This window comes from Aplosporella prunicola (assembly GCF_010093885.1).
Source record: "Aplosporella prunicola CBS 121167 unplaced genomic scaffold K452scaffold_34, whole genome shotgun sequence".
Taxonomy (NCBI): Eukaryota; Fungi; Ascomycota; class Dothideomycetes; order Botryosphaeriales; family Aplosporellaceae; genus Aplosporella; species Aplosporella prunicola.
This window is the reverse complement of record NW_022983562.1, coordinates 164,956-177,176: the sequence shown is the minus strand read 5'-3', so window position 1 is coordinate 177,176 and position 12,221 is coordinate 164,956. Positions and strand designations below refer to the sequence as shown.

Below are 12,221 nucleotides of genomic sequence, written 5' to 3'. Positions count from 1 at the left end.
GAATAGGTCCCAGGCCACACTAGGATAGAAGGAAACGAGAAGGTAGACTTCTATACTAAATACGCTACTAAAGTCCCTCCCTCTACTACTACTTCTAGCTATGTATCCTATCGGATGGATGTTAGGAGAATAATAGTAGACGAGTGGAAGGATAAAGCTATAAAAGAAGCGAGTAAAGCCTCCTCCTCCTCCTATATCAACACGTTTAATTAGACGATAAAGTAGAGACTTAAACCTCTCTTATACGAGAGAGAGATACAGTCTACTCTTTACTAATTAAAAATAGGACACAGATACTTTTAGTCCTATTTACATAGATTTTCTCACTCCGAGATAGATCTCTGCACGTGTAGACCCGCTAAACAAATCCCTAGACATCTCCTCCTAAGGTATCCTCTCTATAACTCTCCTAGGAGAGCTCTAAAGGATACCCTCGAGACAAATAACCCTAGTTTTCAAGAGGTACTTACCGGACTAGGAATCCTAGCTACGCTAGAATTCCTTAAACAAACGAGGATAGCTACGCGGAAATAGCGCCTTAACGACCTTCCCGAGGGGGAGTAAAACTCCTACAATTCCGATCCACTCCTTTCTATTTTATCTTCTCTAAAAACCCGTTTCTTTCCTTCGTTTTTATTACCTCGGCCTAGATCCAACTATCCCTCGCACCCCCTCGCTTTTATCTTGTATTTAAACCCCCTAGCCAGTCCTAAATGGACCGTCCGTCATAGTTTCCAACTGCATATAGACGTAAAACGAATCAATCAATCAATCAATCAATCGGTGCCCTGGACCAGCACCGTCTGTCCTGGTTGTAGCGGCCGAGCGATATTGAGCGACGTCCAGGCGGTGACGGCGGCGCAGGGCAGCGATGCCGCATCCACATAAGACATGCCAGCGGGAAGGATGATCAGGACATTCTCGTGTAGGCGCACGTACTCGGCTAGCATGCCATCGATGCTGTGGCCGAGGCTGCGGGATTAAAACTCGGGCATAAAGGGGCCGCCGATCCAGTGCTCGAAGCAATGGGCGACGACTCGATCACCAACCTGGACGCGTGTGACTTGCCCTCCGACTGCAATCACCTCGCCGGCACCATCGGATAGGGGGACGTTGTTGGAGCCGGTAGCACCGTAGGCGCCGCTGAGCATGGCCTGGTCGCGGAAGTTGAGTGCTGCTGCGTGTACCTGGACGACGACGTCGTAGGGGCCGGCCTGAGGGATAGGCTCGTTGCGCAGCTCCGGGCTGGCCTGGCTGCCGGTGCTGATGAGTCACACTGCTTTCATTTCGTTGCCGGAGGGCGAGATAGAGGCAGGTGTGGTATGGGAGGGGAGATAGGGCGGCGTAGGAAGAGGGCGAGCGAGGGAGGAATATATGGGACAGCAGAGAAAAAGCGGAGGGAAGACGAGTCTACTTCGTTATTCTCAAGCCCCGTTAAATCCTGGATTACTAAAGAGGGACGAATCACGGATGAATATGGTCGAATTACGCAGCATGCTAGCGTCCTGCTTCTGCCGTTAGCCGGGTCGTGCACTGTAGTGAGTAGTCCTTATCCAAGAGCTAGGGCCACCCAACCAAACTCTAACCCTTTGTAGTGTCCTCGGCCAAAATAAGGCAACAAAGGATTACCAATCACCTCTCACCCGCCGCCCTGCTTTCGTCCGGCCGTGGCGCATAAAAGAGTAAAGATTGATATTTAACACCAGCCATTCTCTTTTCACCACCGCACATCTTCACCTGTTTTCATCTACTCGTACATTTCACTCCCATCATGGCCCCTGCCATCCTCGTCGTTGGTGCTACCGGCAACACGGGCCGAACGGTCGTCCGAACACTCTCCAGCCAGCTCCAAGCCAATTCAGAATTTCCCAACCACCGAGTCCTCGCCCTCACACGCTCCAAGGACAATCCAACAGCACAACAACTGGCTAGATTGCCTGGAATCACGGTCATAGAACACAACTGGGTTGAAATCACTTCCGACTGGCTCCGCGAGCAAGAGGTCGTGCGAGCATTCATCGCGCCACACAACCAGCCCAACCAATTCGCTGAAGAATCAACATTCCACCTAGCAGCCCTGCACGCCGGCGTCAAATATGTCGTGAGGATCTCAACTACGGCTGCCAACGTTCGTCCCGATTGCAAGGCTTACTACCCTCGCTCGCATTGGGCCATCGAGTCTATGCTGAGCTCGCCGGAATTCAGTAACTTGCAATGGACGTCACTGCAGCCCAACATATTTGCTCCCCTTTACCTCGCCTCGGCCGCCGAGCTCATCAAAAAGTATCGCAAGGAGGGGAAGCTGGATACTTTGAGATTGATGGCATCGGAGGATGCTCCTGTCGCCATTATCAATCCAGATGATATCGGTGTCATTGCTGCACGCCTCCTGCTTGTCAATGACCCTAATGTGCACAACAAGTCGAGGTATGTTTTGAACGGGCCTGAAGATATTTCTGGGAAACAGATTGTAAAGATGGTCGAGGGGTATATTGGGGTCAAGATGGAGGATGTGATATACAAGGACATGTCGTTCATTGACCACATGGGTGCTACGACCCAGGATTCAAAGAACGTTATCACTTCTATTCGGTATGCACCTGAGACGGCGTGGGAGGGCAAGTGTGGGGCTGTTACTACAAGCAAGGAGATTCTGGATCTTGGTGTATCGATGCGATCGCCATCTGATGTGTTGAAATCTTTGCTTGAGGGGTAGAGAGGAATAGTATAGATGAGACGAGGTCTTTCAGATTTAGCGCAAATCAAACCTACATCATTCCTATCACCGTGCATTCATTTAAATTATTTAGGAGAAAATTTAGGTTCGGATGATCACTATAAGTAATCATAGTTGTCGCGTTCATTTTATTCTTCTCCTACGAGGCAAACACCCTGTCAAAGTAACCTTGTAAATCGCTGCCCGCATATCCGACGTACATATCCGGCCGAATCACGACAAAATCAGCATTGCCGATCTCAACAGGCGTATCTTTAGTAACACCCACGCTGCTAAGCCTCGCGAACCTCCGCACTGCGTTGCGATTAAGCTTAGCCTTGCTCGACACATCCCAAGTCTCGACCCACTCCGCCCATGGCGCTTCAGGAGGGCACCATGCCTGACCTCGCAATGAGAATACCAGGAACTTCCCGTAGGAAACCATTTGATACAGCCGCGTGCCTTCAACGTCGCTCTCGTCAGCGTGGAGGTAGATGTCAGGTGCGCGATGGCCCGGTACAAATATGCCCGCTGGCGAGCCTTGTACTACCGGCGTGTTGGCATCGTACGTTACACCCATACCTAGCATAACCACGTCAGCACTTCTTGTTGCTGCCTATATCAGGCTGATCAGACTCACCGGTGATGTAGTTTGCATTTTTCTCAATCAGCTCGACGTACTCAGCCGCCGTCTTGACCGTGCTCCTCACCAGTTTTGCCGCGACGTCAATGACGCCCTTGGCTGTAGCTAGTCGCTCATCCTCGTAGCTCTGCAGCACGCTGTGCCACCCACCACGAACCGCCAGCGCCAATCTCCATGCCAGGGCAAAAGCATCGGCCTGACCGGTGTTGAGGCCTTGACCACCGTTGACGGCATGAATGTGAGCCGCATCACCGGCCAAGATGATGCGCTGCTTGGGCGAGAAGTAAGTTTTTGCGACACGCTCCTTGATCTCGAAGATGCTAAACCATTCCGTGCGTTTGAAGTCAACGCGGTGCGGCGCCAGAAACTTGCGGATTTCGTCCTCGATGCGAGCTTGGTCGGCGCGCGAATTGTCTTCCAAAAGTGTGTAGAAACGTGCCATGCCACGCTCTCTTTTTTGCCAAGTGTCAGCAATTACGTCTCATTAAACAGTGGGTTCCGGTTACGAGGCTTTCATCTTACCTTGGGATCCAAGAGATACGCGCTTGACCGTTGAGTTGGAACGTGATGATCTCATCGCAACAAGGAAAGTCGGTGTCGATGAAGGTATCCAAAACGTGCCAGTTCATGTTTGGTTTGTCACCTTCGAAGGGGATCGAGAGCACATTCCGTACCATCGACCTCGCTCCATCGGCACCGATGGCGTACTTGCTGACTACCACCTTGTCTGCAAATATCGTCCTTACAAGGTCTACGCCGTCGATGGTGCACTCTTCAATGTCAAGGGCTTCATGGTTGTAGTGACAAGGGATGTCGAGCATCGAGTGCATGGTTGCTTCGACGTCCGATTGCCCAATCATGAGGAAATTGGGTCGGTAGCAGTTCTGCAACGACACCCACCATTTGTTCTGCCGTGACACGAAGTTGCCATCCGCAAATGTTGAGCTTGCTAGGGAGATAATCAGCATGTAGACTATTTTGTTCGGCAGTTTTACTCACTATTGCATTTCAGGCCCCGCGGCTCGAGCTTGTCCAGCACACCGACTACTTCTAAAGTCTGCTGACTTCTTGCATTGAGTGCATCTGCGCGACCGACGGGTAATGAGGTAGGTGCTTTGTCTGTGCTTCACGTCAGAAATAAAACTTGATGGTAAGGCTGTCAAAAGTCTTACCTGCGATGAAAACTGACAGGCCCAACTTCCGAGCGAGTAGAGCGATCGTAAGGCCAGTAGGACCGCCTGCGGAAACGTAAATCAGTGCATGCGCTCTCCATGGTGATAACGCGGGATTCTTACTTCCAACGATGGTTAGATCGGCGTATACTTCTTTCACAGTCATGGCGACTTCGTTGCGGTGTACTGTGGCGTTCAAATGTGCGAGCCGTGTCGAGAGTGCGGGTGGAGATGAAAGTGAAGTGAAAGATAACAAGCAGCGGCGTGAGCAGGGTTTTAGATATTGCCCCAACAGGACATATAGGGCAACCACCTAGGTAAGCGCAGACAAGCTGATAAGATCATCTCTTGTCATGTCACTTCATCGCGGAGGTTTGAGACGCATCCCAGCCGGAGAGACTTGGCAAAGCGCAAGGTCTGGCGATGGTGTCGCAATCCAGACCAGAGGGTGAAACGACGGGATGGGCTCGTATTCGCTTGTCTATGCCTTGTGCAGGGGAATGACGCTCTCCGCGCGTTTCTCCACGCCCGGCGCAAGCTCGGTGCCAGGGCCCCAGAGCGACGGAATCCTGCCGCACACCATTTATCAGCTGCGGCACGACCCGAAAACCTACACCAAACACCTACGACGACGATCATCAAACGGCCGAAAGAGCCTGATCGGGCCATCAGCCGATGATAGGCTGAGTGCTCGGTTAGGCCTGGAGTGGCATGCACCGGCTCGGCAAGCCTCAATATCAGGCAAGCCTCTACTACACGCACGTGGGAGCCGCCCGATACCCGTGCTTCCCCAGGAGATCAGCCGTACTGCCGTCGGGTCTCATGATGCAGAAGGGGCCTAGTAATCATCAATTCCGCGCCCAGTTACATGGCTCTTTCGGCCCGCCGAGCGACCTTCTGCTTCGGGGCATGCCTCCTATACACCCTCTTGCCGCCCGCCCCGTGGTCTCGGGACACCTAGTCCTCAACCCGGTTGCTTGCCGAAGGCCAAGCCGTTACAGCCGGTCTTCCTTGAATTTTTTGATCACGGCTTGTTTAAACCTGCCGAGATGCCTAAGCTATTTCCGGGCCGCTAGTCGGTCCATGGCGTCGCATAACGCTTGCGCCCCCCAAGAATTGCTTACGGCCTGATTAGAAAGCTCCCCTAATCATTCGAGCTGCCATTACGGCGGGGATCCTCACGTGTGATATGTGGAAACACGCATGAGCGCTACCTGATGCATGAGTCGGCGTGTGCCGATAGAGGCCGCTTTATCCCATGTCGAACGGTGTGGTAAGAGGCTCCAGCAAGAGAATTCGACTGGCGTTGCAGTAGACGAGGATCCCCTGATTTGTTGGCTCCACCGTCTTGAGAGCGGCAAAAACCATGGATGAAATGAAAGTGGTATCTGCATGAAGTCGCAAGAGTCGGTGACCATAAATACAGACACTACCATCACAGGATCTCGTCGCCCGTAACATCACGGCTCTTATGTCTCTCTTTTAAACTCGAGCAACTGCAAACAATCAAGCTCTCTCTCACCTTCTCACTCAGTCAAATTCCTTCGAAAATGTCAATCCACGCAGTAGCCGCCTCCAAGCGCTCTCATACTCAGATTGCCGATGATGTTCTCTCAGTCATCGAGTCATATCGTCTGAGAGCCTCACCGTTCGACCCCAAAATCATTCCGCAAACCAGAAAAAAATTCCTTCCAATCATCCAGCGAGCCGTTGAGAAGCGGCAACCTGTGTCTCTCACACTGCCTGCATTTCCCTTCAAGTCACCCAACACCGAAGACAAGGTCCTGGGAGTACTACCAGACAAGGCTGAGGAGGTGTCTTTGAAGTATCTCCAAGGTCTCTGCGATAACATTAAAGACACCTATGCGCCTGGAGCGGAACTCACTATCGTCTCGGATGGAATCGTCTACAGTGGTGAGTAAACGTCTCAAGTGTACACTGAAACAGATTGCTAACGGATTTAAGATCTGGTCGGTGTCCCTGACTCCACTGTGTGGGAGTATGGCGAGCATCTTCGCCAGATGGCCATCAAGTTGGACTGCACTTCCATTCACTTCGCTCGTCTCTCGATGATGCCATCGCTAAGAACGAAACTGCCCTCCGGCTTGCTGGAATACACCGACAGCGCCAGCTACGAGAAGGTTGCTCCGCTGGTTCGTGATCAGCTGATTGCCACCTTCAGTGAGCGGGACTACGATGTCAACAAGGAGATCGCTACGGACGAGAGCATCAGGGCTACTTACATGGGGTATTTGAAGTACCTTTCTCGGGATTTGCGGAAGCTTGGACAGCCCTCGGGGGAAGCATCAGACTCTTCCGGCGGCTCCAACTACTCCGGCTCGTCCGACAGTGATGTCTCCACTGGAAGTCGCAAAGCATTCAAAAGAAAGGTGTCCAAAGTTGCAAAGCAGATGCTCGCACGCGGAAAGGTTTGTGACGACTGTTCCACTCTCTTTGCCCACAATCACTGACCACTCAATAGTGCTACGCTGCCTCTGTCTATGAGTCTTTCCCAAACTCCGTACGACTTTCGATTCATGCCTCAAACTCCGCAACAAAGATATCAATTACCGTGCTCCCAAATGCACACTCTAAGCCCATCACACCATGGCACTCGGTGATGACTTGTCGCCTTGACGGCTCGCTCATCCCACTTTCGCACCAAGAAGCGGCTGAAAACACCTCGCTCGAGCTTATAAACAAGAACGATCGCCCCTGGTGCTACCGCGAGAAGTCTCCCCTCTACAACGCCTGGCCCGATGACGTCTTCATCGACCATATTTACCCGATGGGTCTGCTTCTCACCTTCCCTAAAAACACACCCTTCTCTTCCGCGGACATGCAGAACGTGCGCACGCTGTCTGAGTACAACTCGCCCGTTATTCTGCGCAACCTGGCCGGGACCACCGACCGCGAGAATTTTATGGCCAAAGGCCGTGAGATGGGCGAAATCATGAAATGGAAGTTCGGCGAGCTGCTCGAGGTTAAGGATGGCGGCGAAGATGCCCGGGGTCTTAACAATGTACTGTCTACGGAGCCAATGCCGTTCCACTACGACGGCATCTTCAAGATGATTAACGGCGTGTCAACCCCACCCAAATTCCAGATGTTCACGGCCGTGACAACCAGTCCGCGCGGCATGGGGCACACTCTCTTCGCGACATCACCACTGCTGTTCCAGCACTTAACAGGTGGTTACACCATAGAGGAGCTGCGGATGCACAAGTGGTTGGTTAAGACTGAGAGCTTTGACAACAGCCACTTCGGCGACCTTCCCTTGGTTATTGACCATCCTATCACGGGAGCGCCGTGCATCCGCTACCATGAGGACTGGCCACAGGCGCGGACGCGTTTCACGGAGACGCGGATACACATCCAAGAGGTAGATGAGACGGAAGACGAGCGTATCCGGACGGCGATTGAGAAGGCGCTGTTTGACAGGCGAGTGTGCCTGTACCAGGCATGGGAGAAGGGAGATGTTCTTGTCAATGACAATATTTTGACGATGCACACTCGCGAGGGATACTCGTCAAAATTTGGAAGGGAGCTTTGGCGTCTCCATATCGACTAGACAGAAAATGAATTGCTCTTTTTTGAAAAGTCGAAGTCAATCTGATTTCAAGAGTAGCTATCTGTGTGGGTGTATACACTAAAGGAATGTGACCTGCGCTCGTAGGAACTGTGCGGCTACCTTGCTGCCTAATGGCTACCCAAGGTAGAGACAGATAGAATCAATGACCCATATAACGGATCGCCCCCAAGGCTTCGATTACTGGCCGTGGAAGGACTTTAGAACCTTAGCAACGGCCGGTCTCGCGATAAGCTTCTTGTTCCACTCGGCGAAAGCAGGAAAGTCTTGAGCGGCGTCGTACTCAGGCAGCAGCCAACCGAGCAGGGAGTTCCAAGTGACCCAGGAAAGATCGGCGTATGAAACTTTGTTACCAACAAGGTACTCACTCTTATGCTTGGACAGATGACCATCGATCACGCCCAAGACGCGCTTGATTTCGTTCGCATAGCGTTCTTCGGCCGATGGCAGCTTCTCGGAGTGGAAGTTAGAGAACCACGCCTTCTGGCCGAAATATGGGCCTTGGCCAGACATCTGGAAGTGGAGCCACTGGATTTCCTGAAACTTCTCGGGAGCGGAAGTCGAGTGCAGCTTTCCCTCTTTGTCATACGTCTCAATTAGGTACTGAATAATTGCACCAGACTACGTGCACCATGTCAACAAATCAGCTTCTGTGTAATCTATTACAGTTACGAGTTTGACGCCGTACCTCAGCGAGGGTGATGCCGCTGTTGGGGTCCTCGATAGCAGGCACTCGTCCGTTGGGGTTGAGAGTCACATATGGCTCCTTCTTAAGCTCTGGGAACTCCATGAACTTTGTCTCGTAAGAAACGCCGAGCTCTTCGAGCAGGATAGCGACTTTCCACGGGTTAGGTCCCTATCATTGTCAGAAATATGCCGTTTGCTTCGTACGAGTCTGATCCCTACCGATTTGTGGGAGTACAAAACAATTGGCTTGGACATGTTGGTGGCCTTGGAGCTTTTTCCTTACTGTGTATCGACAAAGTGTTGGTTTGTGAGTAGTAGGCAGGACCATAATGAAGCCTTTATATATTCTGCTTCTGCGGGCGTATATTGGTAAGCTAACAATGGAGCTGACGCCTTTCATTTACATTTTTTCCTTAGCAATCAACTAAGACATTAGCTCGTAGTTCCGGGGCCTGAAAAACTGTCTGTCTTTTCTTTTTCTCCATAGCACTAGGCTATTCCATTTATGGCCCATCGCCTAAACTATGCAAGCCGAAATTTCTTTGTTTATCGAAATCGATGCATGCAGGAGCCATGGTGGCACAGAGTCCTTTAGAACCGATGCCACGGCTAAATTCGATTGTCGCTCCGGGACCTGAAAGCTGACCATCTTTTGTTTTCCTACACAGCACTGCGCCATTCTAATTCACGCCACACGCATTGTACAACGTAGGGTTTCTTTGTTTAGTAGAACCAGTGCATTCAGGTGCCAGAGTGGCGCACAATCACTCAAAACTGCTGTCACGGTGGAAATTTATTGTTTCTGATCGAACGAAGTGATCACTCATCGTGCGCAAAAGTGGCTGAACTTGTATTACAAACGAGTGCATCTACGTTACACAAACTCTCAGCTGCAAGCATGACCCTCCTTCCCTAATTCTTCTTTATGTCTTCCGCGATCTTCTCCACTAGCCCGTCTGCAGGTTTGTTAGCAACTTAGCTAGCGATTTGGGGGTCCACACATACAGATAGTGCTGACGGGATGTCCCGGTGGTAGGATCGCAAATGCGCTCGCGTCAACCACCCTGAGTTTGTTTGTTCCAATGACGCGCGCGCGAGAATCTACTACAGCCATTGGATCATTACTTCTTCCCATCTTGCAGGTGCATGATGCGTGCCACACAGTGTTAAAGTCTCTCTTAATCTTACTTAGCAGCTCCGCATCACTTTGTGGTCGTCCATGCGTGATGCCAGGGTAGTATTCAGGGCCAATCAGTACCGCGGACATGGCCTTTGTTTTAAAAAGTTGACGAATGCGTCTGTACGCAGCGATAGCGACCGCTTGGTCTGCCGGATCTTCCAGCCAGTGTGGATCGATCACTGGCGGGTCCGCAGCGTCGGCAGACGAGATGGATACGGTTCCTCGCGAAAGAGGCGCCACAATAGCGGCAACCACAGATGCGTAGTTATAACTATCCTTTGGTGTGGATCTCACATAATCGTAGTTATCTCCAAGGAAGCCAGCAACCGTAAGATATTCGACTTCAGGCCAGTCTGCTGGGAATCGGTCTAAGGATTTTTTCACGGCTTTTGGGAAGGACGCACGACTAGCCGCGGGCAACTTCTCCCAAGCTGCTATCTTTTAGTTGCCTTCCTTACTCTTCAAAGAAACCTATGCTTACCGAAAAAATCTCCTCCAGAGTTCGTCATGATTCCAGCTTGTCTCTTATTGAAGTCAATGGCAGCACGAGATGCGAATTCCCTGTCGTTGAGAGCAGAGCTGGTTATAACTTTGACACGGTAACTGGGCCCGAAGAAAACATGATCCTGTTATAGTCGTCAGCACCCCGTACATGGTTACAACTAACGCCGCACTGCATCCACTTACCCACATATTCTGGCCTACACCTGGGCGGTCTGCAACGACCGAGATTCCAAACTTGTCCAAGGTCGGCTTTGGGCCCACTCCAGATACCATAAGTAGCTGCGGGCTTTGAAAAGCGCCCGCCGAGAGCACGATCTCCCTGCGAGCGCTAATAGTATATGTCTTCCCCGCCGTGTCGACCAAAACGCTCGTTGCTGTTTTTTCCGAGTCAAACAATATTTTCTTCGCCATCGAATGCGTGAAGACGATCAGGTTCCCCCGCTGTTGTGCTGGCGCTAAAAAGGCCGTCTCGGATGTTTCCCGGACTTGGGACTTCTGGATGGTCTGCAGGACGTAAGAGGAGCCGAGAAGGCGCCCACTCGTAAAGCCAGCCACAGGTCTAATGCCCATCTCAGCCAATCCCTTCTGTACCCAGGAGGAGATGGCTTGAGCATAATTGGAGAATGTGAGTGACACTTCGCCTTTCTGACCAATGCTGCGCAAGTCGTACTGAGGCGTCGCATTCGCGGCTCGCTTAAGTGGGTCTGGTGCATGGAAGGAAACGCTCTTCTGAAGATACGGTAGGAAAGACGACCAGCGATACGACTCGTCGCCAACTAGGGATGCCCATTGGTTGTAGGAGTCGACAGAACCGCGTTGGTAGGCCATGTAATTCCGAGCAGAAGATCCACCGAGACATTTTCCACGAGCGTAGTGGACTCTAGAGTTGTTTATCTCCTGCCTTCTCGTTAGTGACCACAATTGTATGCATTGTAGCCGGAATCATGCATACTTTCTGAGACACCGTGACAAATCCCCAGTCTACTGCCGGATTGAAGTTTGCCGTCCCCTTATCGGAGCCGCTTGCGCCGTATATCGGTATCTGGGAGACGTTTCCATTTTCGATCTCGGGGAAGCCGCCAGCCTCTACTACGGCCACTGTCCATGCATGATTTTGGGAAAGCCTATTAGCAAGCGCAAGACCTGCTCAGTCACATAAAACCATTAACTAAATACACCACGTCCATTCCATTCCAGCAAGAGTTCTTACCAGCCGTGCCACCACCAACAATGACATAGTCAAACGTTTGGTTGCCTGGAATGCCAAACGAGGATCCAAACAGCGGATCCGTCGCGCTAAAGTAATCTGTTGGCCTTGCATCGGCATGAACCCATATACCGGCGGCGAAGAGAAGAGTAATAGCTTTTAAGGCGTTCATGTTCACAAAAATTTGTGGAAAAGAACTGGTGGTAGTCTGGAGATGTCTGCGCATGTCAAAGTAGAACGTTCCTGCAAACTCCTCGCTTTTTATATGAAGGTCAATAAATCAATTTTCAGTGGCCTACCTGAGCTCTCCGAGCGCTTCCGTTCAATATTCCACCTGAACAAACGGATCGACTCCTTGCGATGCTCAGCCTCAGTTTATCACCATGGCACGCGGCTCAGCCACCAACATATACGAGTTATTGAGTTTGTTCAGCTGCTATTGATTATACGAGACTCGGGATATTTTCGATACGCCACCTTTTGCATACCATGAGGGATCCACCTTAAGGTGAGTACGAATGAC

The 12,221-nt window shown here is 51.3% G+C and overlaps 6 protein-coding genes across 6 annotated transcripts; 2 read left to right on the top strand and 4 right to left on the bottom strand.

Moving 5' to 3' along the window:
* Positions 1-980: 980 nt before the first annotated feature.
* On the bottom strand, positions 981-1,496 carry K452DRAFT_322038 (uncharacterized protein; the record flags this gene model as incomplete). Its single annotated transcript, XM_033544460.1, has 2 exons — positions 981-1,254; positions 1,462-1,496. 2 exons carry the CDS (start codon positions 1,494-1,496, stop codon positions 981-983), a joined length of 309 nt encoding a protein of 102 aa, XP_033392850.1.
* Positions 1,497-1,771: 275 nt separating this feature from the next.
* Positions 1,772-2,716, top strand: K452DRAFT_236417 (uncharacterized protein; the record flags this gene model as incomplete). The annotated part of the gene is made up of 1 exon (XM_033537505.1): positions 1,772-2,716. One exon carries the CDS (start codon positions 1,772-1,774, stop codon positions 2,714-2,716), a length of 945 nt encoding a protein of 314 aa, XP_033392849.1.
* Positions 2,717-2,876: 160 nt separating this feature from the next.
* K452DRAFT_302277 (uncharacterized protein) lies at positions 2,877-4,697 on the bottom strand (the record flags this gene model as incomplete). The annotated part of the gene is made up of 6 exons (XM_033542570.1): positions 2,877-3,298; positions 3,357-3,811; positions 3,882-4,308; positions 4,359-4,478; positions 4,532-4,597; positions 4,655-4,697. The coding sequence occupies 6 exons, from the start codon at positions 4,695-4,697 to the stop codon at positions 2,877-2,879; spliced, it is 1,533 nt and encodes a 510-aa protein (XP_033392848.1).
* Positions 4,698-5,904: 1,207 nt separating this feature from the next.
* K452DRAFT_322036 (uncharacterized protein) lies at positions 5,905-8,106 on the top strand. Its single transcript, XM_033544459.1, has 3 exons — positions 5,905-6,445; positions 6,497-6,960; positions 7,014-8,106. The coding sequence occupies exons 1-3, from the start codon at positions 6,082-6,084 to the stop codon at positions 8,100-8,102; spliced, it is 1,917 nt and encodes a 638-aa protein (XP_033392847.1). The 5' UTR covers positions 5,905-6,081; the 3' UTR covers positions 8,103-8,106.
* A 194-nt stretch (positions 8,107-8,300) lies between these two features.
* K452DRAFT_279134 (uncharacterized protein) lies at positions 8,301-9,062 on the bottom strand (the record flags this gene model as incomplete). Its single annotated transcript, XM_033539402.1, has 3 exons — positions 8,301-8,741; positions 8,809-8,976; positions 9,027-9,062. The coding sequence occupies 3 exons, from the start codon at positions 9,060-9,062 to the stop codon at positions 8,301-8,303; spliced, it is 645 nt and encodes a 214-aa protein (XP_033392846.1).
* A 585-nt stretch (positions 9,063-9,647) lies between these two features.
* K452DRAFT_279131 (GMC oxidoreductase) lies at positions 9,648-11,870 on the bottom strand (the record flags this gene model as incomplete). The annotated part of the gene is made up of 6 exons (XM_033539401.1): positions 9,648-9,763; positions 9,813-10,418; positions 10,469-10,613; positions 10,675-11,388; positions 11,444-11,634; positions 11,702-11,870. The coding sequence occupies 6 exons, from the start codon at positions 11,868-11,870 to the stop codon at positions 9,720-9,722; spliced, it is 1,869 nt and encodes a 622-aa protein (XP_033392845.1). The 3' UTR covers positions 9,648-9,719.
* Between the last annotated feature and the right edge of the window lie 351 nt (positions 11,871-12,221).

Coding starts and splice junctions, on each gene's coding strand:
- K452DRAFT_322036 (XM_033544459.1), top strand. CDS start 6,082: ATGTCAATCCACGCAGTAGCCGCCTCCAAGCGCTCTCATACTCAGATT. Junction 6,446..6,496: donor GGATGGAATCGTCTACAGTG/GTGAGTAAACGT, acceptor AACGGATTTAAG/ATCTGGTCGGTGTCCCTGAC. Junction 6,961..7,013: donor AGATGCTCGCACGCGGAAAG/GTTTGTGACGAC, acceptor ACCACTCAATAG/TGCTACGCTGCCTCTGTCTA.